General features: G+C 42.3%; 1 protein-coding gene across 1 annotated transcript in view; it reads right to left on the bottom strand.

Moving 5' to 3' along the window:
* ARHGEF38 (Rho guanine nucleotide exchange factor 38) overlaps positions 1 to 22,547 on the bottom strand; it is a 35,935-nt gene that overhangs the window by 1,406 nt on the left and 11,982 nt on the right. Inside the window, exons 3-12 of the mRNA XM_064712280.1 lie at positions 20,785 to 20,908; positions 16,408 to 16,555; positions 13,372 to 13,389; positions 9,258 to 9,457; positions 8,634 to 8,767; positions 6,655 to 6,759; positions 5,372 to 5,494; positions 3,286 to 3,606; positions 1,375 to 1,515; positions 21 to 219 (exon numbers count right to left, since the gene is read on the bottom strand). Of these exons, the coding sequence (XP_064568350.1) occupies positions 21 to 219; positions 1,375 to 1,515; positions 3,286 to 3,606; positions 5,372 to 5,494; positions 6,655 to 6,759; positions 8,634 to 8,767; positions 9,258 to 9,457; positions 13,372 to 13,389; positions 16,408 to 16,555; positions 20,785 to 20,908 (1,513 nt within the window). The remainder of the gene's footprint in view (positions 1 to 20; positions 220 to 1,374; positions 1,516 to 3,285; positions 3,607 to 5,371; positions 5,495 to 6,654; positions 6,760 to 8,633; positions 8,768 to 9,257; positions 9,458 to 13,371; positions 13,390 to 16,407; positions 16,556 to 20,784; positions 20,909 to 22,547) is intronic.

Here is a 22,547-nt window from a genome sequence, read left to right as displayed (position 1 = left end):
TATTTGTGCAGAGAACTCACTTCCTGTGTCAACAAGCCATCTGCTTGTGCTTCCAAAGGGGTCCTTTTTCTCCACAACAGCCACCACGTCTCCTTCCTGCACGTCAATATCGAATTCCTGCACGGCGTTGCACTTGCGCTTAGCCTGGTACAGCGACTCGGTGCTGTTGGTGGCCAGCAGCTTGGACCTGTGCTCCTCTGTCTGCCGTGGGGACTCCAGCTGGAAACAAATCATATTCATCCTCAGTAATGCAGGGGCCATTTCCAGGTAAAAATCTGGATAAAAATGCTGCATGTGGCAACTGACCTGGCATTTTCACACATAAACTTAAGGAGTTACACCGGGATCAAGTCTCCCCTGCGAATGCAGGAAGAACCTGTCCCATTGCTATATTAGCAGGTGAGCAATAAAGGGCAGATTTCAAAGAAATGTAGGAATTTCACTAATTAAAGACCTCTTAGTCTGTCCTCTGCTCTCAAAGAGGTGCTGTTCTGTATGTGAACTCTCTCCTGCTTAATTGGTTTTCCGTAGCCATGACCTTTGTATTCCAATGTAATATCACAGAAAAAGCATAATCCAAAAATGGGCTGAGGTGTGCTAAGGCCACATAAAAACTTGCATGATAAGGCATTAGGCAAAAAAAAAAAAAAATCAGTGGTACCCAAAATGGCTGCTTTTTGTGTGAAATTACCTCTCTAAATGAGGGCAAGATGCCATTACCTGCTGGAAGCATATTCATTTCAGGGTTTGGTTAGAGGGCAGGGACAGGGGTGCTGCACATCAATGGGATCTTCACATACCACAGAAGCAAGAGCACCTGTGCCTTCACTGATGCTGAAAGGAATTCTACAACTGCCCCAGCTTCTCCTGTAAACCTGCACCCAAGTCCTTATTTTTCTGTAAATTAAACTCCTAAAATCTCCAGAAACATCTGATGAGATTGGGAACACAGATTTCCTGGTGGATTTTCTGAATGTTCTGCTGTGGGTGTGTATGTTTGTGCATATATGTGTAAACACCAGTGCACATAACCACAGCTGAGCACAAGGAAAAAAAATTCTGAATTAGAAGACTAAGATGCACTGTAAGAGCATTTAACAAAACAAGTTACCAAAAATATACCTAAGCCTTACCATGTGCTTAAAGGGCTAAGAGCAATTTGAGGTAATTTCAAGTGGATTTTCAAGATATTAACATGAAAAAAGTGAAAAATCTTCAGAGATTACTGGTCAGTGAAAACTTTACTCCAACAACCTGATTCAGAGTCACAGTGGGGAGACAAAGTCCAAACCTTTAGGTAGCATAAAAATGGCTTTTTTTCAACAGTGATCGAAAGAGGATTCTTCATACACAATTGGGATGTATGGTACTCACCGGAAAAGGAACGGGTTTCTTTTTTTCCAGGCTCAATTTTCCCTCAATAAAGATTGTACTGATGTTTTCTTTTACAAAATTCAGCTTGTGAACCTCCTCTATCAATTGATCATGCACTTCCCAGATGCTTGAGGAGGACAGCTGCAAACACAAATGTGGGTTAGATCTCATGTACAAAATGGGAGGGAGACTGGAGAGAGCAGATTTAATTTAATTTGCTGAGTGCTAGGAGTCAGGAAATCTGACAAGTTATAACTATTTTCTGCAGAGCCCATAAGCAGTGCAATCTCTACATATGAGATGTAAAGAGAAGCAAGGTCTTTGCTTAAAGAAAGTCTCTACTAGATGCTATTACATTTAAATGGCTTAGAAATTGAAGTTAAATCATTAAAAATATTCTAAACGGTGATGAAAATTAAGAGCCTTGCATTTATGCTACTGAACCACCTGCTTTCACATGCAAATGGGCATCTCAGCAGCTATCAGAGTGGCCAATGTGCTACAAGGTTTGGAGTAGTTCATCCCACAGCTGTGTTTGTGCAACTGAGAGCTGCAAACAGGTTAAAAATTGTTGGGTAACTGAGTTTGTCTGTGGCACTGAATAAGTGATTTTCGTATATGCCTAATACCAAATGGATTTGCTGATGTAAACAGGAAAAAAAGAAAAATAAGGTAATTTTGTAGCCAGACCCTCCCAGAATACAATGCCCAGTACAACAGCTTTCAACACATGGAAACATCAAATTACAGGGATGAAATTTCTTCATGCAGAAAAATCCTTAATTTTCCCATTAAACACCATAGCTCTGTGGTTTGATCCTGACCTTGTTTTGCTTAATTTTTCAGCTGTCCCTTAGTATAATGTGCTCTGTTCCAGCCTTGATGGAAAAAAAATACTCCAGAATTGCCTTTCTAGAGTGTGTTTCCCAAGCAGCCTTGCTCTGTTCAGGTGAGTGGATTTGTAGGTGTGGAAGGCATTGTTGTAGCTGTGTTTCTCAGGGGGTTCGAGTCCTCCAGGTAAGGCTATTCATTACTGCTGAGAGATATCTGCAGGAGTTTCTGCATCATATTTGGGGTTTAAAGCACCTTGATTTTCATAAACACTATTTCATTGGATCTCCTAACTTGATTTTCTTTTGCAGTCATCTGTGACTCTGCAGTCTAGCAGCAAATGAGGTGTTCATGTACTTTCTTATAATTTCCTGTGTTTTCTGGGCTAGTCAGAGTACATGCTAAGATATGCTAGCAGCTGCCTTCTTTTTGCCTCCCTGTAATACTGTTGCCATTACTGTCACTGCAACAGCAGGAACAGTCCCATTAGGATCATTCTCAATGAAAAACCCATGTCTGACAAGAGTTCAGAACAGAAGTTCCTCAAAACTCACTCCAGGGTGACCTTACTGTGGCCTTCAGTACATAAAGGGGGACTACAGGAAAGCTGGAGAGGGGCATTTTACAAGGGCATGTAGTGGCAGGACAAGGGGGATGGCTTTAAACTGAGAGAGGGCAGCTTTACATTGGTTGCTGTGACCCTGGTGAGGCACTGAAATGGCTTCTGCAAGGAAGCTGTGGGTTCCTTATCCCTGGAAGCTTTAAAGGTCAGGTTGGATGGGGCTTTGAGCAACCTGGTCTAGTGGAAAGTGTCCCTGTTAATGGCAGGGGAATTGGAACTAGATGATCTTTAAGATCCCTTCCAACCAAACCACTTTGATTCTAAGAACTTAATCTGTACTGAGCTTGCAAAGGAAAAAAAATAACCCAATCTAACTGTGCTCAGCAGAACAAACAAGTCACAAAATCAGTAAATCAGTGTAGCTTTGTAGATATGTGTCCTACATAACTTTAGCCAAAGCATACAGAAAGAAGAAAAGAGAAATTAAACACAGCCACACCTGTTTCTAATGTACTTACTGGAACAGGCACCATGACAGCAGAGTTTGATTGAAGTGCTGCAAACATAATATTCCTGAGGAGGGTGATGAAGCAATGTAGACAGTTCAACACGATCTTTTTGGCTGCTCTGTTGAATACCTGAAGTTCTTCCACTAGCTGTGCATTTAGAGCCTCATATTCTTTCTTTGCCAGCTCCAGCTCTTCTCCAGCTGACCTCTGAATGTAGCTGTTGTAGTCCAACAACTTGTCATAGCGCTTCTGGATGAGCTTCTGGGGGCCTGGAAACAGGGCTTGCAGCGCTGAGAGAGGAGTCAAGACAAGCTTGTCCAGCTGAGCCATCTGGAAAGTACAAACCAAACCTACTCATTACCTTATTCACACAGTCCATCAGATGCCATAAGGGGCTGAGCCTGATGGCAGCCCATCCAGCAATCTGTTAATCACTCTTCACAAAGCTGTGCTGCCAGAGGCAGTTTCAAGCAGGGTCCAGCATGACTTAGAATCTCCTTCATAACAGGAGATGTTCAATTTTTAGATGTTAGTTTTTCAGTTTTCAGCCTCTGCAAATGGCAGTGGTCCCTTGGAGCGTGCAGCCTCAGGTACTGCCCCTAGGGAGCTGCCACTGGGGGAAAACAGCAAGGATTGGTCAAGTGGTCAAATAAAACTGGGATTTCCTTGGCTGGAAGGCCCACATCAATATACACTCTAAAGCCAATGAGGTCTTATTAAGTGGGAGACTTGAATTCTCTCAAAGCTGCTTTTTTTTTTTTTCCCTTTTTCCTCTCCTGGAAACAGCTGTAACTCAATTCCTGTTTAAGCAAACACAAACAATCACTTGATTTGATTAAATTAGGTTATGCTTGTTGGTTTTATCTCTAGTAATCAACAAAATTAGACACCTGGTAAAAAAACCAGTCTTCCTCAGACTTTTCCATTAGTCTCTAATTGTCTCATGGGATTAATATTGCATGAAATAAAATTTATTTTTGTAAGTAATTTGTTCAAATACAGCACAGGCTGGTAGTGAGTGAAATTCATCATCAGATTAAAGCCCTTGGACATTCTGTGTGAATTAAGTTGTTTGGTTGGATGTGAGAATAAAAAATCAGCTGCCTCTGCATTCTCAAAAACAGCAGAGTTGAGGGCAGATCCATTTTAGCCCCAGAGCTGCTCTCCAAGGCCAAGATGATGTACACTGGCTAAATAGCTCCTATTTTATTTCCACCTGAAAAACTGGGCTGTGTTTAGTGAACCAATTTTTGATACATTAAGAAAACAATTCTTCCAAACTGCTGGACTTGATTTCTTAAAAAGAGGCTACTGGGAATTTCTGCCCTGAAAATTTTCCAAAAATCTAATGAGAGAGGAAGGTATACATTATTGACAAATGCACCTCCACCTCTGAATTTTTCCAGCTTGAGCAGCTGTTTGAATAAGCAGCCTGTCCCATTTTAAAAAGACATTTAAGTACCTTATTAGAGCCAGGCATTAGAGTTCATTTTATTTCTGAAAGCAGAAGGCTAGTAGAAAAACTATTACTATTTTTAAAATTGCTTTATTAATTACTATGGGCTATATTTGGATTTTTCGTGGTTTCCCGATATGAAGGATTTGACAGTTCTATGTTAATATCTGGACTTGATGATCTGAGAGGCTATTTTCCAGTTAATAAATCTGAGATTTTTACAGATCTGTGATTCCAGGAGCTAACAGTACATAAGTACAATATCAATCACAAAAGTCACTCAAACTGAAAGTGCTGGTAACAAAAATAGCAAGGCAACAATCTGCTGCTTTTTGCTGAAGTTCAGATGACACAAATACAGAATTATTCAGGTGATACAAATTTAACACAAAGATTTTAGTATAAACCCATAAATTTCGCTTGGCAGGTTTTCTTTCATTCTTCTAAGGAAAATACAATTCATTTATATTGTATTTTATCTTAGTTCCTACATAAATTCAACCAAAACCCCCACTTATCTTTTCCAACAGATTCCTGAGCTGGTTTTTTTTCCTCTTTTCTGTCCTAGTCTTCCTCACATGCAGCTGTTTTCTCAGACATACAGACAGCTGTGTAACAGTGGACATTGCATTTACTTACAAAGTCTTCACACAGATTTGCAGTGTTGGTCTGTTTTTCCGAACAGTCATTGACTTTGTCATCTTTATCTTGCAGGATTTCCTGAAGCTCAATTATATTCTGGGCAGCCAGATGTATAGAATCCTAAATGAAAACATGGTAGGAAGATGAAACTATTACAATCTGTTTTAATATGCTGCATTCACTCATGCAGCTTCTCAACAATACTTCTGGAATCAGAAATATTTTCCATCTCCAACACCTGTGCAGTTGCTGTGCGGTTTCCAGTCATTGTGAGGTTGTTTACTGTGATAATATTTTCCTTTGCTTTGTCTATTTTCAGTGTAAACTATTTAAGAATCAAGCTGTTAATGTTCAACTAAAAGAATTATGCCCTAAACTAATGAATATCCCACTGGAATTCAGCTACTCCTCAGCAAGAAGCCAGCTTACCACGCATCCTCAAAAATCTCTTTTGGGGGACGAAGTAGGACTAAGTGGTGTATTTCAGTTACTCAGAATTTAAATCTCAGTGAAGTGTGGATCCATTTGGATAAGGAGCTGTCAGCACCACTGCAGGCAGCAGCCCTCCTTGGCTGAGCTCCCTGGCCTTTCCCTGTTTGCAGAACCAAGCACCATAAGCCCTGGCCAGCTGGCTATTGATCTTGCCTATCTCCCAAAGAGCCTCCCTGCCTGCCTAGGGCACTCTTACCCTTGGACAGGCCTCATGCCATCCACAAAGCTGGCAAGTGGTCCATGGGAGGGGCAGGCTGATAAAACACAGCCCTCAGCTCTGGAGAGGAGGGTTGAAGCACAGACATTTTAGAGAACTCGAGCACTCTGCACATCTAATGCTAACCCTCATGGGAAAAGGGAAGGAGTCCTACCATCCACAATATGTATTTTAGGATGTTTTAATTCATGTGGCTGCAGCTCAGTTCTTCAATTTTTAATGAGAAAATTGGTTCAATCTCAGTTTGTCCTTCACTGCAGCAGATGGGGGTGACAGCTTCACACAGAGATTGAAAGTCCTGACTGTGCCACCAGGCAGAACCTTCTTCTCTGCACCTGTGGGTCTCCACAGAACCTGCCTCTGTCAGGGGGAAAATGCAAAACTGTGGGCTTCAAAACTTATTTGCCATCGGCTCAGTAATGCAGTGGCAGCAAAGCTTATTTTTTTTAATATTCTGATGTAGACAGCCCTGCTAATAAATAATTTGGTGTTGCTCAGCCAGCAGAAATGTGTGTCAAACTGGTTATGGACAGGGTTTGTGACCACAGACTGCAGAAAGGCCTGTACCCACCTGGAGATGATGTGAATAGAGTGAAATGTTCTTCACACACAATTTCACAGTCTTCTCTAGACTTTGAAACAGCTTTTCTTCCTTATCAAAAGTTCCATCTTTCACCTAAAATAGACATTTGCACTGTTATTTTGGCAGCCCAAAGGAGCCTGGCTAACGAAATAAACATCCAGAGCGCTAGAAAAATCCCTGAACTCCTCCCTTTGAAAACAGATCAACCCCTAATTCTCCCAAGCTCCAGCTGTAATTCAAGAAAAGTCAAAACCACTGGGCAACACGGCAGAGAATTCCATTTTTAATCCTTGTGGGAGCAGGGAGTTGCTTTACTACAAGGCCGACAAAACGCTTCATTTTCCTGTGTGCTGCTGTTCCACCTGAGGAAAGGATGGGGGGGAAAGGTGGGATGGGTACTTGGGAGGAGAAGGTGGAATGGGTATTTGGGAGGAGAAGGTGGGATGGGTATTGCAGAGGAAAAGGTGGGATGGGTATTTGGGAGTTAAAGGTGGGGGGGGGTATTTCGGAGGAGAAGGTGGGATGGCTATTTGGGAGAAGAAGGTAGGAGGCTATTCCGGAGAAGAAGGCGGGATGGATATTTGGGAGTTAAAGGCGGGATGGCTATTGCAGAGCAGAAGGCGGGATGGCTATTCCGGAGCGGGGCCGCAGCCGCTCTCCCGCACGCCGGCTGCAGGTGGAGCTGTTATCCCAGAGCTGTTATCCCAGAGCCGAGCCAGCCTCTCCTCTGGAAACGCCGGCAGCCGCCGATGGCCTCGGGAAACTTCTGAATGCCGCCCTGAAGACGCGGTCAGTTCTGCCCCTCTTTTCCTGCAGGGGCTTCAGAAATCTCAAGTCACGTCTCAGTGTTTTTGCCGTGGGGGTGTCGGCGTGTTTCAAGACGTGAGTCTGGAACTTCCTCAGTCTAATTAAGCAGGAGAGGCGGCTGAATCTCTAACAGATGCATTCTGATACTAAAATGATCCTCAAACGTTTAAAGCTTAATTAGAAACAAAACAAAAAAAAAAAAAAACATAAACCAGAAGTTTCTAAAGAAAAAAAAAAAAGGGAAAAGAAAAATCACATATCCTCTTAATCAAATTTTATTCCCTTTTTCTCTGATTTTATCGTCTTGCTAGTGTTTGTCACATTCTGAATACAAAAATTTCCAATGTATAAATAAATGAACAGAAAAAAATATATGTGAGTGGTTTGGATCAGAGAAAGAGGAGAAACATTGATAAAAACCACACCCGGAAAAAATGGCATGTATCTTGTGAAGTCACATCTAGAAAGGCAAGTGACCTTGTATAATCAGCCATCTCATGCAGTGAGGTGCACTGGATATCACTTTCAAGGTCGTTTGTAATTGATTTTCTTTGAGATTTCGATTTAAGCTTTCCTGAAAATGTTTATCCTGTTAGGTTTTGAATTACAACTTTGAAATTATGAAGGAGGATTTTACTTTTGGCCACCCAACACCCGTCAGACTCATCACAGAGTTCTTTTTCTCTGTAGTTTTGAGGGTTCCAGGTCTCTGCACATGTAGAAGCAAACCCTGTGGCCCTTTCCTAATTAGAGGTATTGCTCATCTTCCTTGGTGGATTCCAAACGCCTAATGCTACAACAGGAGCAAGATGGACTGAACATGTTCTCAGCCCTGACAATAATTATTGCCAGGGTATCTGCAAAATGCTGACCTTAGGCTGAGTTTCACAAAACTACCTCTCACTTCCTCTCTGCTGAAGACCAGAAGTTTGAGAAACTCTTGTGTAAAAAAGGAAAAGGTGGAGAACACATTACATTATTTTCTGTTTCAATCACAATGATCTTTCCTGTCCTCTGTGACAGTCAGAAAATGACGTTATAAATTAGGTAGGAAAAAAAGCAGCACCACAAACTCCATTTCCAACACGTTTTGAAAAACACCCTGTGCAAAAGCAGAACTGAAGCTGTCAATGCAAATCTGCAGTTGGATGAGTAAGTACCTGAGGTTCTCCCCTTGTCAGTATTTTCAGATGGCTGGTGACCCTCTTGGATTTCTTGCTAATGGAGTGAATATTCAGTCGGGCAAACTTTTCTTTAAGGGTTTCATCATCATCATTCTTCCTATACTTCAGCACTGCAGACAGGGAATTTCATTACATCAATAGTCTGTATTCACAGGACTTTTCACCAGAACAGGCACACAAATATGAAACTATTTGAAAGCAGACACTTTGATGTAATTTGGGGTAATGTCGTGTGAAAATGCTCAAGAGGATGAAAACCCCATTATCAACAGTAACCCTGGGGAGAGCGAAGTTAGGGCTTCAACCTGGCAAATCTGAAAAAATATTGCTATTACTGCATCCTAATTATTATCAGTGTTTGCAACTGCATTACAGACACTATAACATTAATTCTTTCCCTGTTTTCATACTGGAGTTACCAGTCAGGTAACATAGTAGGCTGAGGACAAGGGACATTAAGGCATTGTTACCCTCTTGAAACTCAATGTATTACACAACTTGTGTGGCACCAGCTAAAATTTATGTAGTGAAATATCTGAGCTGAAATATATCTTGTAATGGCCAGCCCAAACCTACAAAGAACTTTCTGTCCTTTCTTACCTAAATCTTTCCTCCTTTTAAGTTCATTGATGTTCCAATTAATGGTTCTCATAGTAAAAAGGGCATGTTGTAGTGCCTCGTGGTCAGGGTGAGAAGCAGGAGTTGAGTTCAAGAGCTCCCGGAGTAACAAGGGATATTTCATCAGCCGTTGCACTGGTTTGATCAACAGGGATCCCAGGTCCATTAGATTTGGCTTCCCTCTGTAATTTACACAAAAATAATTGTCACAAAATTAGAAATTCCTTGAATTGCAATTACCACTCAAGTCAAAAAACTTGAGTGGTAATTGCATAAAAAATTGCATAAATAAAAGTAAGATACATCTGTGGGGGAACAGGGGTGTTGTAAACGAAATCCTGCTGTTGCCCCCTCAATGAGAAATACACCCCAGCTCTCTGAATTTTCTGTTTTCAGAACTTAGCAGACATCAGCTCTGAAACCATCCCACTCAGTCTAAAGGTGCATGTGCTATAACTCACACATCACAACACCCAGGAAGGGAGATGTAGGTGGAAGAACAAATAACAGGAAGTTTGAGAAATGCGTCTGAGAGCAGGGCTGTTACATCCTGCTCTGGGCCCTCAGGCTTAAAACTGCAACATTTCCATGCTGTGGGTAACTGGGATGCCTGTTCACAGCGCATCCCTTCTCACAATACCCCTGACTTGGCACAGAGACCCTTAAGCTTTACAGCCTTTCACCTGTGGCTTTACTTTGCTGGCTGCCAGTCAGTTATTTCTAATGATGCTTCCAAAGGGTACCCAGTCTGGCCTGGGAAATGTTGAACACACAGGATATTCACACAGGCTTGATCCAGCCTGCTGGAAGACTCCCTTACGTAAAGGCAAAGCAGGCAGCTGGGCAGGGTGGCAGAAGGGCGAGAGCAGGACAGTCTCAGCTCCCAGCATGGGCTCAGGGATGCTCTGTGGCTCTAGGCTCAATCCCAGCTGGCTGGGCAGGGGCAGCATCCCCAGGCATTCAAGTGGCTCAGGCCATGAAGGACCCCCTGAGCTCTTGGGCCAGCTGAACTCACACTCCAGCCCTGCTCCAGACTTTGCTTACACTCTCCAGGCTGGAATGGGAGAGGCTGTGCGCTTTGTGGGCTGCCACAACAGCCTCAAAGGAAACGGGAAAGGACTGAGCCACACGTACCTTCATCACCTTCCATGTGGGTCTCCCCAGAAACATGGGGTCTCCCCAGAACAGGTAACACCAACCACCAGGTGGCCAAGAGCAGGGCCAGCCACTGCTGAGGCTCCAGCAGCAGGACAGACATGTCCATGGCCTCCCCATGACAGCACACTCCTCAGCAAACCAGGCACAGCTCCAGCACCAGCTACCTGGCACCTCCCCACTGACACCGAGCACGAGCTCCTGGTGACAGTGTGGAGGGCAGTAAGGCAGAGCAAGCTTTCCATTTGCATGCCCAGAAAGGCTCTTTTGGAGCAGAAAAGGTTTTCTGACATTAACTATGCAAGAGTTAAGGGCAGACAAAGAAGGATTTCTGCATATGGAAAGAAGAAATGACACAATGTAGAAGGAAAGTACAAAAAATAGGGAACAGCCACATGGTTTTGCAGGCTGACATCTATTGTTTTGTGCAACAGAAAGCATAAAAGAAAAAAAAACTCCTTCATTCCTACTTTTATATGTGTAAAAAGTACAAGAGCCAATCCTTACTTGCTGACTAATTAACAACAATTTGAATGCCTTTGAGAAGAGACATCTGCATATTTAAACCATCTCTCTCAAACAGGCATTATCTGTAAAAAAGTTCTGCATGAAAAAAATTTAACAGTAGATGCCTTTTAAGGCTTCCTCATGTCCTGAAACATTCTCATCATTTCAATTCCCCTCATTTCCCCTGTATCTTACATTAAATAGAAAGATGTTTTTCCTTCTTTCAGCTTCTGGCAGCAATAATGAAAAAAAAAAAATCTTAAATTGTTATTGTTTTCTCTGAAAAGCTCTATGAATGCAAATCTATAAAAGCTGCCTCATGAATGGAAAAATCTTCAAGTGTCTTCTCTTTATATAGTTACACTTTGGACAGCTGCCCAAGTGATAAACAGCCCTCTGTTCGGTATCTGCATGACACAGTCTTGCAATATGGTGTGAGAGATAGCAGGTTTGTTAGGAGATAATGACTCCCTGGGGCACTAAATGCCACAAAGTTCGACTCATCTAATTCTCCCCAGCAAGATTAGCTGAGATAGCCACTCTCCCTGGACAGTCCCATTTGCAGTGCACCCTGTCAGGACCCAGGGGCTGCTGGGCAGGACATGGCCTTGCCACACCACTCAAGCGGGAGAGTAACACCTTGTGACATCTATTGTGCAGAAAATTAAGTTGGTAATTCATTTGCGATGCTACTTCAGCCTTCCCCCACGTTATTTTGAATTTAGCAAGTACTGTAAGCCACATGTAACTGTACCAATCTCACAGCAAATTATTGCCATAGCACTGCAGCAAATGCAGCTGGCAAAATGCAGTACTGGCAAACTGAGCTCCATGGCACAGCCTCCCTCCTGCCTCCAACAAAACAAAGTCACTAGCACAGACACATTCCCACTTGTTTAAAACGCCCATGGTGGTGAGCCACACAAAGGCAGGGGAGGCAGGATTTACTTTCATTTGCTCTCACTGCAAGGCAGCTTGGTCCAGTGGCAAACACGACAGCCAGCATGGTCCAGCCGGGCTGAGGCTGGCGTGATGAGCAGCTGCCAGTTCTGAGATGGTGAGCAGGAATCAGGCTGCAGCAGGACTCGGGATCTTGGGCTTCATGATCTACTATGCATGCCTTGATTTTAGTACCAGACATGTAGGGCAAATAATTCACTGTGCCATAAGTCTCTCGAGCAAACCCAGGGAACTCACAGAGGCTGCACAGTTGTTAAGCCAAGCAGAATTTAACCTACTGGGCTGCTAGCAAAGGGCAGCACTGTCTGGTATTTATGTAATTGTTTTCTTGATCATGCTTGAATGAAAAGCAGTCTGGGAGCAGCAACATCACAGACCATTTGGGGGGAGTTACGCTGTATTTTCCAGTTCAAGAGTAATCAGATTTTTGGGTGCAGTCCTGCCCAAGGGCTGTTGCAACTCTGCAACCTCTGATTTGCAGGTGATGGGACTTCCTGAGTGCCCTGCCTGTGAGGCAGCCAAGCTCAGGGACTTTCATATCTGTCAGGGCTACACAAGGCAGAACAGCCAGTCTTGGGTGATTTCAGCATGTGTTGCTGCCTCACATGATCATACTGCGACCTTCTGGATATTTTGTATCTCTTGGAGCCACACTCCTTGCGGAACAGGGGTACACAGGAATATCCCTTATTAAAACAAACTGCAGAGAAACCATTTCCAAGCACAAAAGCTTAAAACCTCCAAAAGTAGAGTTTCAACATGCAAGTCTTTCAAAGTGTATTTTATGCAGATCATAGTTACAACATGCAATTAACTGCCTGATTAACAAATTCCCTGACTTGGCTTGAGTTCTGTTCCTCTCCTGCCAGTATAGACCACACTTGCTCCTCCTTTCTCCTAACAGTTCCTCTGGGGTTGTAATCTTTCTCTTCAGTTCAGACAGCCCCTCCTCTGACCTCTCACTGCAGGTTGCTACAGGCATTGCGGCATTTCAATGCAGCCAACATGCTGGATGTCCAGAAGCTGCAGCTGTGATAAATTCTCCTTTACAGCTTTTCGAAGATGTCACATTTGGCACAGAAATCCCTTAACCACAACTCATCAGTGGCTGGGGGACTTTCCTGGCTAAGTTGCAGTGAGCTTGTTCTTTTCCAATATTCTTCCAGCCACTGTTGGGGGAAGATCCTAAAGAAGGCTTCTCACATAGGGCTACTGAAGGGGTTGTCAGCTTAGAAACAGCTTTACCTGCAGGCCTGCCTGAATTGTAGCAGGAAATTGGATTTCAAAGACTGACACTATGCTGTTGACAAACACTCAGAGCATTCTGCATATGACCTGGAAAATTCTCCAGGTTATACTGACACAAAAGGCTTGTGTTCTTAAAATTACTACCTGTACAGCTCTAAACATACTAAAGATAAATCAAAGGTACTATAAAGATTATTTTACATGTAAAAAAAGGCATAGTACTTACTCTTCTTCATATCTCTTTCTGCAAAAGAGAAGAAAACAAAACATGCATTAGATTCCTCCTAAAAGGATTTATACACACCAGGAGATTCTCAGATACACTTCAGTACACAGGGTAGCCATAACTGGCAAGGTAACTTAGGTTTATGGCTGCTGTGTGTCAGCAGAACTGCACAAAGCAGCCAGAGGGTACTGGTGAATCTGACCCTGTAACTTTTTGAATGGACAGCCCCAAATGCAAAAGGATTGTAAGAAACCTGCTTTGGCTGCGAGACCCGGCCTTGTCCTCACACTGTTAGAGAAGGAAGTTTGGATCACTCTACCAACAATTGTAGGTAACATCGAGCCATTAATACAAAAAGTAAAACTAAACATCATTCTTACACTTTACATACATCTCTGTCTACTCTCTTTAAACAGAAATGTAGTTTTGAAAGAAAAAGAATACATTTCAGGCTTTTAGGGTGTGGAGTCAATGAAGCTGTGAAGCTTTTTGTAGACCACACATCAACTGAAACCTCTCTGGATTAGGATGGTGTTGATGCATATACCAAAAGCATCAGGGACTTAAAATTGTAGTTTGCAAACTCGTGCATGGAATGTTTTCTTATGGTATGAATACACTCAAATGCAAGAGACCCAAATGTGTCAGCACCATCTCTGCATCAGGCTTTCCTGACATCACATCCTCAGCCACACTTTTCTGACTGCCTGCACTCTCATCTCCTGGCCCCCAGAGCCTAGCTGAGCATCTGGAAGCTGCTGCTGCTTTCATTGCTTCTGCACTGTCAGCATTTTGTGTGCTTGTGACGTCCCCCTGCCCCTGTGATAGTTGACCAAGCTACTTCAGGCTGAAAGCTGAGCAGGTAGCTGCCAGCATCCTTTCATTTTTACCAGCTGCATTTCTTTGGCTAGGCTAGCAAACAACATCCCCAGTTTGCATAATCACTGCTGAAACACGGGACTCTACAGAAATTGGATTTGCACATGTCTCCAATGCAGACACCTACATTTTGGGATGGATTTTTTCCTCTTCAGTCAAAAGGAACAGGAATCTCAACATAGCTAATTAAATCTGATTTGTCTGTACAGATGTGCAGAGTGCCACTCTCAAATTGCTCCTGATACAGAACTTGTTTTTCACATGTCAGATATTACTCAGTGGAGGCACAGAAACCCCTACTAATGTCAGCTCATTTAAGATTTTTTAAAGTGGAACAATATTCTTTCCAAGGGAAAAGAAAACTCTTTAACAAGTAAACATTTTTCAAAGATAGCACCAGCCCCCACATTTGTTATGTCTCACAATGGAAAACAGCTTGTAGCTTATTTGGTAACAATCTTGCATAGTTTTCTTCCTAGGGCAAATATTCTCCACTGGGTAGAAACAGTTTCAGATGACCACAGTTCTGAATCCCAGCATGCACTTTCAGGTCTTAATAGTTGAATTGACTGCAATCCTTAGGCACTGGGAAAGATCATAACATAATATATACACACCAGTGCTTTTATGGTTGGCTCCTGTTTAAAGGCTAATCAGGAAAGAATAAGGCAAAACAAGGGTTCATTGTAAAGAAGTCCCTGTCACTTCCAGCTAGCAAAGGCTACAGTGGCTCAGCATAAAATATCCTTTTTCTTCACAAAGCCCAGCTGAGATTTTGGAGCAGAAGCACCTCTTGCTGGCTCTGGGATACAAGTGGCAACATCCACCCTAGGATGTACAAGGACATTATTTTTTATCTGTATTTCCTTCCATGTCCCCTTGCCGCAGCAGCATGGATAAATGAATGACAGTAGTGGCTTCTCTTGATTAGTCAGGAAAGAATATTGTAGGCATCAGCACCAAAATACCCACTTAGGAGAAATACCTGGCCATCCATTAGCCTGAAGGCATGAGTTTATATGAAAATTTATTTATTTCAACTTCCAGGGTAGCTAAAACTTGAGAACCCTGTACATATACTTTGTTATATATTTAAGAGCCAAACATGTTGCACAAGATAAGCTTCATTTTCCACAAAACCTATCTTCAAAGCAAACACTTCTCTTTTAATGTTATTAATATTTTCCTTCACCACTCTTTCCAGATTTCACTTGGACATACTTCCCATCTCCTAAGTCTTAACAGATCTCTGCAGACCAATCACAAATTAGGGTGTGGCTGAAATACCTGTTGCTGATGTACACTTCTTTATTTGTGATAACTTTACATCTCTCCTACAAGGGTGCAGCATGGGCCTTTCCTGGAGCTGGAGCCAGACCTCTGGTCTGAATCTGCGGCATGTTCCCTCCTGACAGCTCTGTGTGATGCTCTTGGGAAAGTGAGGGGCAAGGGGATTTATGGGTGGGAAGAGAAGCACGCTCCATGGAGTGGATGAGCTGGTCCCTGCCCCTAGCTGCAGGAGGAAGCTGTGCTGGAAGGCAGATGGATCCATTACTTGGCAACATTCCCAGTTCTCTACACATTTTCCCAAGGGTCTGGCATTGGAGCCAATGGCACAAAGCCCCTGCCTCTGGTGGGAGCTGGCAGCTTGCTGCACCACTGTTCCCTCTCAGACACCCCCATCATGAGGAGTTGGGAACTACACAGCAGCTCCAGACCCTGGGGCCTCGTAGCAGCAGCCCAGAACTGCCAGTGCACTCCAGTAGCTCCATAACAGCCTGCTCCAATTCAAGGAGCTGACTTGCTGAAGACAGGGGGCAGCAAGTTTCCTGGGACCTGGAAAAGGTGTTCCTAATAGCCCATGATATGATGCAGCAATTTTTTAATTTTTTTTTTTTTTTTTTTTTTGCCAGTATGGGGCACTGAAACTAAGGAAAGAGCAACCTTTCTTGTGCTATTTTTGGCCATCTTAGAGAGAAAAAAATCTAATCATGGCCCCTGGCTTGTCATCTTTTCATGAAAGCAGCATAAGCCAGAGCTCCCAGCAAGCCGTATAAAACTCCGGATTTACAGGGGACCTTTCATCTACATCCATTTAAAATGTTCCCTGCCAGGCAACTGACTATGGACGGAAATCATCATTTGAAAAGATCTTACTTTAAGGACTGTACACAGTCTCTTAAATGCTGCTTCAGTTCTTCATCCTTTTCATAGTATTCCAGCATGGTGTGTGCCTCATCATGGTGATAGCAATAGATTTTATATGTGTCTTCTAGTGGGCCTTTAATCTGCAAGAACACTTCCCCTGTTAAGGAGAAAAACAAAGCATGTCAAGTCAGACAACAGCATCTCAGAAGGAATTTTATTATTCCACCACATTAGCTGTGAGCTAAAAAGGCTGGCTTCCACTTTACTTCCCTTAGAAATGATCTTGTGTGTTTATGTGCATTATTTATTACATGTATTTCTCAGCTGCTCATCTTTGTCATAGCCAGGCACCATTATATCAGTGTTAATGCACAAAAATTCCCTCAGGGGAAAAGCATGAAATCTCTACAACCCCCACCCCTTCAAACACAACCTCCTAATTCACTGCCCCAGCTTAATGCCCCTTCATTGGAAAACACACAGGAGAGCTTAACTAATAAAGGGAGACCATTTTTGTGTCATGGGCTGGCAGGAGGGATGAATGCAAGCCTGTTAGCTTTCCTTTTGACTTTTTTTCATGAATATGAACTTAAATGGGTAATAACAGGAATAATGACTCTATCTTCCATTAGCCATTTCAATTTTATCTGTTTTGCAAAACCTTGAAATGGCAATTGTTACGACCTAGAATAGAGAATTTTCTCCATACGACAGAAGAAAAACCTCCAACCCACCCCCTAATTAAATGAAACCACCATGGATTACAGCCATTTTTATATAATATCTAGGTTTATATACAGCTGAAGAGGGAGAACACCTCCATCTTCAGTCCTCCACACCACCATTTTCCCATAATAAAGAACAGTTGGGAATTTTAGAGGCACCAAAGTAGTCCTACACTCATTTCCCATTTACTTTTGGAGCCTAATTCTCTTGGCCTAAAACTCTTGTGTCTGGTTCTGTGTATGTAAGAAATCTGAGCAGGGAGAGCATGCTTCCTCTCTTCTGCTGAGATATTAGCTCAGTTCTTACACAGTTCTGCAGCAGCCCCCTGATCAGCATCTTTGGAAATGTGTATAATAAACAACAGCAATGCTGAAAACTCCTGTCAGGCATTTACTGAAAATTATATCTATGTGGCAACCATTCCAAATAGATGTTTATAAACATTCCTGTTGAGTTACAGCAATGACTATTAAAGGTAAAAGCTGAACACTGCATTAATTGGGAGCTCTCTATTCATTCACAGAGCAAGCGCTGAGCTGTCAGGCATCCTGCATGCTTCATCCTGACCGGAGTGTGCTGTTCCATAATACATTGCATTGAACTGCTCCATCTTCAAGTGAAAAATGATTCAGTTACCACAGTAACACAGCCCTGGGTTTTCTGCCCTAGCAGCAAAGGTTAACTGGGCTGTCTAATGCACGTTGGTTTCAGGGTGCAAATAAGGGAAAAAACAATGAGGAGCTAAGACCACCACAGTACATTTTAGTTACTGAAAGGGCACAGTCAGAAAAGCACCAGCATCCTGTAGTTAAATGCTCTTCAGCTGTCTTCTCTGCCTTGTGCTTACTGCTAATGCTGATGGCTAACAATGCACATTACATCCTGGCTTTCCCATGAACTCTATGCAGGTCTTCATTAGCCACCAACACAAGGGGAAACCTTAACAAGCCTCAGCCTTGATCCTGCATGCTTGGCACCCAATTCTAGAGATCATGAGCTCTCAAAATTTGCACTAACATTAAGCAGAGCTCCAAGTGCTTAGCATGGTCTGTGTTATCCTAAGCCCTCAAGTGAGGTCACATTTTCAGTAGGAAAAATGCAATGAACCCTTAGAGCTCATTTCAGTGTATACTACAGGCTGAAAATCAGCTTCTCCAGAAGGAAAGAGCTGGGCAAATTCTGTTCACAGAAGTATTGTACCACAGTGACAGATACTTCCATTGATGCTCAATGATGAGAAAAATCATGTGCTGATTTCATGAACAGGGCCTTTTAACAGCAGGTGGATTTCTAAACCTAAAGCCTGTCTTGGTTCTGAGCTGTACGAACCGAATCAGATGAGTTTTGGGCATATCACTGTGGGAGCTTGCTTTATGAACCAAAACCACATTGGATTTGGCACAGCTTTAAAAATATTCTGAGAGATGCAAAGCTCCTTGATGCCTCTTCTGGAGTTGGTCATCAGTCTCAAAGAGAAATTCCTAGGAGGAAGACTTGAGTAACAAAGCAGTTTCTCCCTGTTGCTCTCAGTGGTGCTTCCACTACAGGCAGCAGTAGGAGAGGGAGGAAGGAGTCTAATAACAAAAGCTAAGTCTTCATATTCCTCCATATACAGAGGAATGTGAAAAATATGTACTCAGAACAGAGAGGAGAAAAAAAATCACAGAAGGACTATAAAAGGTATTTAACCTATTTTAGCTCAGATTAGGAGATGGGTTTTGAAACCAGCCACTCATTAGTCCTCATCTCCCTGTGTGGTGGAGCAGTCACAGCAACACAAACCGGATCCCTTTGAGGATGATAATTGCCAGAAGACACACTCCAAGGGCACATCTTATGCAGTCCAGCCATCAGGGGCATCTCAACCCACAGGCACAGGCTACAGCCAAGCTGAAGTAAGACCTTGTAAAATGTGTAGTGTGGATACCATTTCCTTAGCAGAAACTCTCACTCTGCAAGTCTGCTCCTATTGGACATTATCACTTGTCAATGTGGACATAGGATAAAATGTGGAGAACACAGACTAAAATAAGACATGACTATGAACAACCACATTGTTTTGCTTTCAAAGCAGTGAATTATCAGTTCTTTTGAACCTCACCATGACTGGGTTCCAAAGTAAGATACTTCAATACAAGATTTTTAAATACATTAAACATGACAGAATATGATGAGTGTGCTTTTTCTATAGACTGGCTTCAAAAACTTTGACACTGAAGATCCTGAACACAAAATTATTACTTTGATGTACTTTCAGAGGACAATAAACCTACTAACTGCTTGTAGTGATGCAATTATTCTCCCTATTTTTGTCTCAGCCTTCAGAAGAATGTCTCACACCTTACTTGACAACCTTTTTCCTGTCATAAGTTAGCCAACTCTGTGATCAATGATCCCATGCATTTTCATGGTTCTTTGTCTCATTTGGAGAAATACACCCTAATAGAAGGATGAAATTGTTTGTCTTTACTTCTGAATGTGGCAGGGAACTAATAGAATGATTCTCTTGGCTGTGAGAAAGGCACTTCCTGATAGAATAGAACATTGCTTATTAAGAGTATGACTCATCATGATGCACTTTTACTGAAATACTGCCAAACAACACAGACGCATCAAACTACGTTAAGCTGTTGCCTTGGCAAACCAGATTGAGACGTGCTAGAATTAATACTTTTCCCAAGCCTCTCATGCTTTAATATCCTGTTTCCTAGTAAAGTGGCAACTGATAATTTTACCCAATTATTTTACTTTTTATAAGGTGTTACCTGTGGTATGTGGTCAGGCTAGAAAAGAAAGAACCTCTCTTGACCTCTGAATCACAGCTGGAAATTTTTTAAACTAAACTGTCTGACTTTGCACTGAAGCAAATTCAGAATTCTCACCTGATCCCTTAAAGGTAGCTCACCCTAAGGTGCCTCTGCACTGACAAAGCAGTCATGGGAGAGCTGATGTGTGCTGGTAACTTCTTAAATCTCTCCAGCTGTGCCAGAATGTCACATGAATCACAGCCTTAATGCTCATGACCTGACCTGCAGAACTTGTGGCTGTTGTGACATATCCGGGGCCAACCTGTTGGCTGAAAATACCTGTGATTCCTACAGACATTCCCACACAGAATCCCACAAACTTCAGATTCATTACATCTTTCTCTACTGTCCATGTCCCTGTCAAGCACATTTAACCACCTCCTACAGGAACTGCATCACCAGTACATACATGTTTAGAGTGTTGGGATGGGTTGAGGTTTGACATGCTTGTTATTCCAAATATTTCTAATGCTTTTCCTGAATGGCACAACTCTGTATATGCAAAGTAAGAGTTTGAGTCAGCACAAGTGGATTTAGGTAGGCAATATCAAACTAGATGAAACAGATCTTAGCAGTAATTTGTATAACTCATTGCAACAGGTTTTACTCATTCTAAACCCATTTTCTCCTTCCTCCCTTCTCCTCAGCATCCAGATGTATGGGAAAAAAAGCATCATCATCATACAAGTACAGTACAGCAAGTGGACAGGTTTCACATGTCATTTTGGACAGCCCCTAGCATGCCAGCCTCTGAGAGGGGTACCAGGTAAGCCTGATGAGAGCAGAGGACAGGAGAGTGTTATATTTATTCTTTCACGTGGCTTTGTAGAACTCAAGAGGACAGTAAACATACCGATTATTTGCTTGGGTGGTTCCACATCTGTTGTGGCTTCTTCCAACAATGACAGCAGTTTGGCTGATAGCTGATGGACCAATTCAACGTTGCTAAACAAGCTATCCACGTCAAAGCGAGCAATCTAATGGAATACAAATAGTAAGCAGATACTGACAAAGGATAAAGAAGGACGTTGTGTATTACACAGTTTCTCTTGCTATGCCCTGAGTGTTCAACACTCCAGGAAGCACCACTTCTGCAAAACCTCATATAAACATCCTCCTTGTGACTTCAAGGACACATACACAATTTTCACATTAGTATAATATGGCTGATGCTGTTGACAAAGTGTATGTTATCAAGTGTTTTTAACCTTATTTTTAACTATCACGAATCTGAAACTGTTTACCTAGGAAGGAAATAAATATTATCATCTGAATAAAGAAAAGATCCTTAGCTGGCTTTGAAATGTTTGTTTACTTTCCCACTGGGGAAAACAATACTTGGCAGTAGGTTTGATTCCCTGATTACCACCCACTCTCAGAGGCCACTACAAAAACTGAGAGCTTGGCACTTTGGTGCCAGCTACCAGGTACAAAGACTCCAAGATAGCTGGTGCCATTTAAATTAGTTGTCCTATAAATCCAAAGTCAAGATCATATAACTTCCACTAAAAGAAACACATTTCTAATTTGGGATATTAATACAACCTAAAGAACTTCCTACAGAGCCTGGGCACACAACGTGGATTTCAGTGAATTGTATCAATTTCTACCAACAGAAAATTTGGTTCTGTGTCCCTCCTCATCTTACAGGAAGTAAATGATTTCCAGGACATGTACTTTTCATTTCACAGCAGGGCAATAGTTACTATTTGGGGATCATTGGAGATAACCAGTGGTAATGTGCTCATACTGAGAACAAAGACAAGACCAGTTTCATCACTCATATCAATACTCTCTGAGCCTACCTCTCCATTTGGAAGAGAACTGCTGATTTACATGGCAGTTTACCAGATGCCAGGAGGATCAAATTGCATGCTATTGTAACAAAATCAGAAATACACTTCCAGTACTGATGCAGTTAATTTCTTTATAAGTATTATAGGGGCTAAAACGTGTTTTATCCATTTGGAAATATGAAACAGATTCATTGCCTAGACCAATTTTCTAAATACATTATAAACTTCCAATATGGTAGTTTATTGGAGATCTAGCATTAAAAACATGTAACATTCCTGAAAGCCTTTCAAAAATGCAGAGGTTATTAGATTAAGACAGTTATAATCTCTAAATTACTTTTCCTGTATACATCTAGCACAGGACTTCTGACCTCCTCCCCAGCATGTCTACATAGTATTTGGAACTACATCATGCATGGACACTTCCACACATTAACGCAGTGGCAAAGGACAGAATCAAAAAGAATGTTTTTAGTTGGGTGAAAAAGAGTGACAGAATATACCACTTTTGTCAAAAATCTCAGTGAGTTCAACCAGGGAATATTCTTGCTCCGTGCTGGCCAGGCTGGGGAGGAAGTCAAGTGGAGACTGCTTCTAAGTGGATGAATGAGTGAGGGAGGAAGAAGAAGTCAAGAACTCCTGAAGTTATGTCAGCAGATGCCAGCTCTTCTGAGAGTGGGTTGGAGCAAATTCTGACACAGTTTTAGAAAAGCAAAGTTGTTTCTTTTTTCTGTGCTGCAGAAGTTTTAGCAGCACAGGTTAAGAGGCACTGCCAATGTCACCTGATGACACTTTGGCCTCTGCATCTGCATTTTGTCAC

Source organism: Zonotrichia leucophrys, chromosome 4 (genome assembly GCF_028769735.1).
Source record: "Zonotrichia leucophrys gambelii isolate GWCS_2022_RI chromosome 4, RI_Zleu_2.0, whole genome shotgun sequence".
Classification (NCBI taxonomy): Eukaryota; Metazoa; Chordata; class Aves; order Passeriformes; family Passerellidae; genus Zonotrichia; species Zonotrichia leucophrys.
The sequence above is the reverse complement of the archived record's forward strand: the minus strand, read 5'-3'. Positions and strand labels throughout refer to the sequence as shown.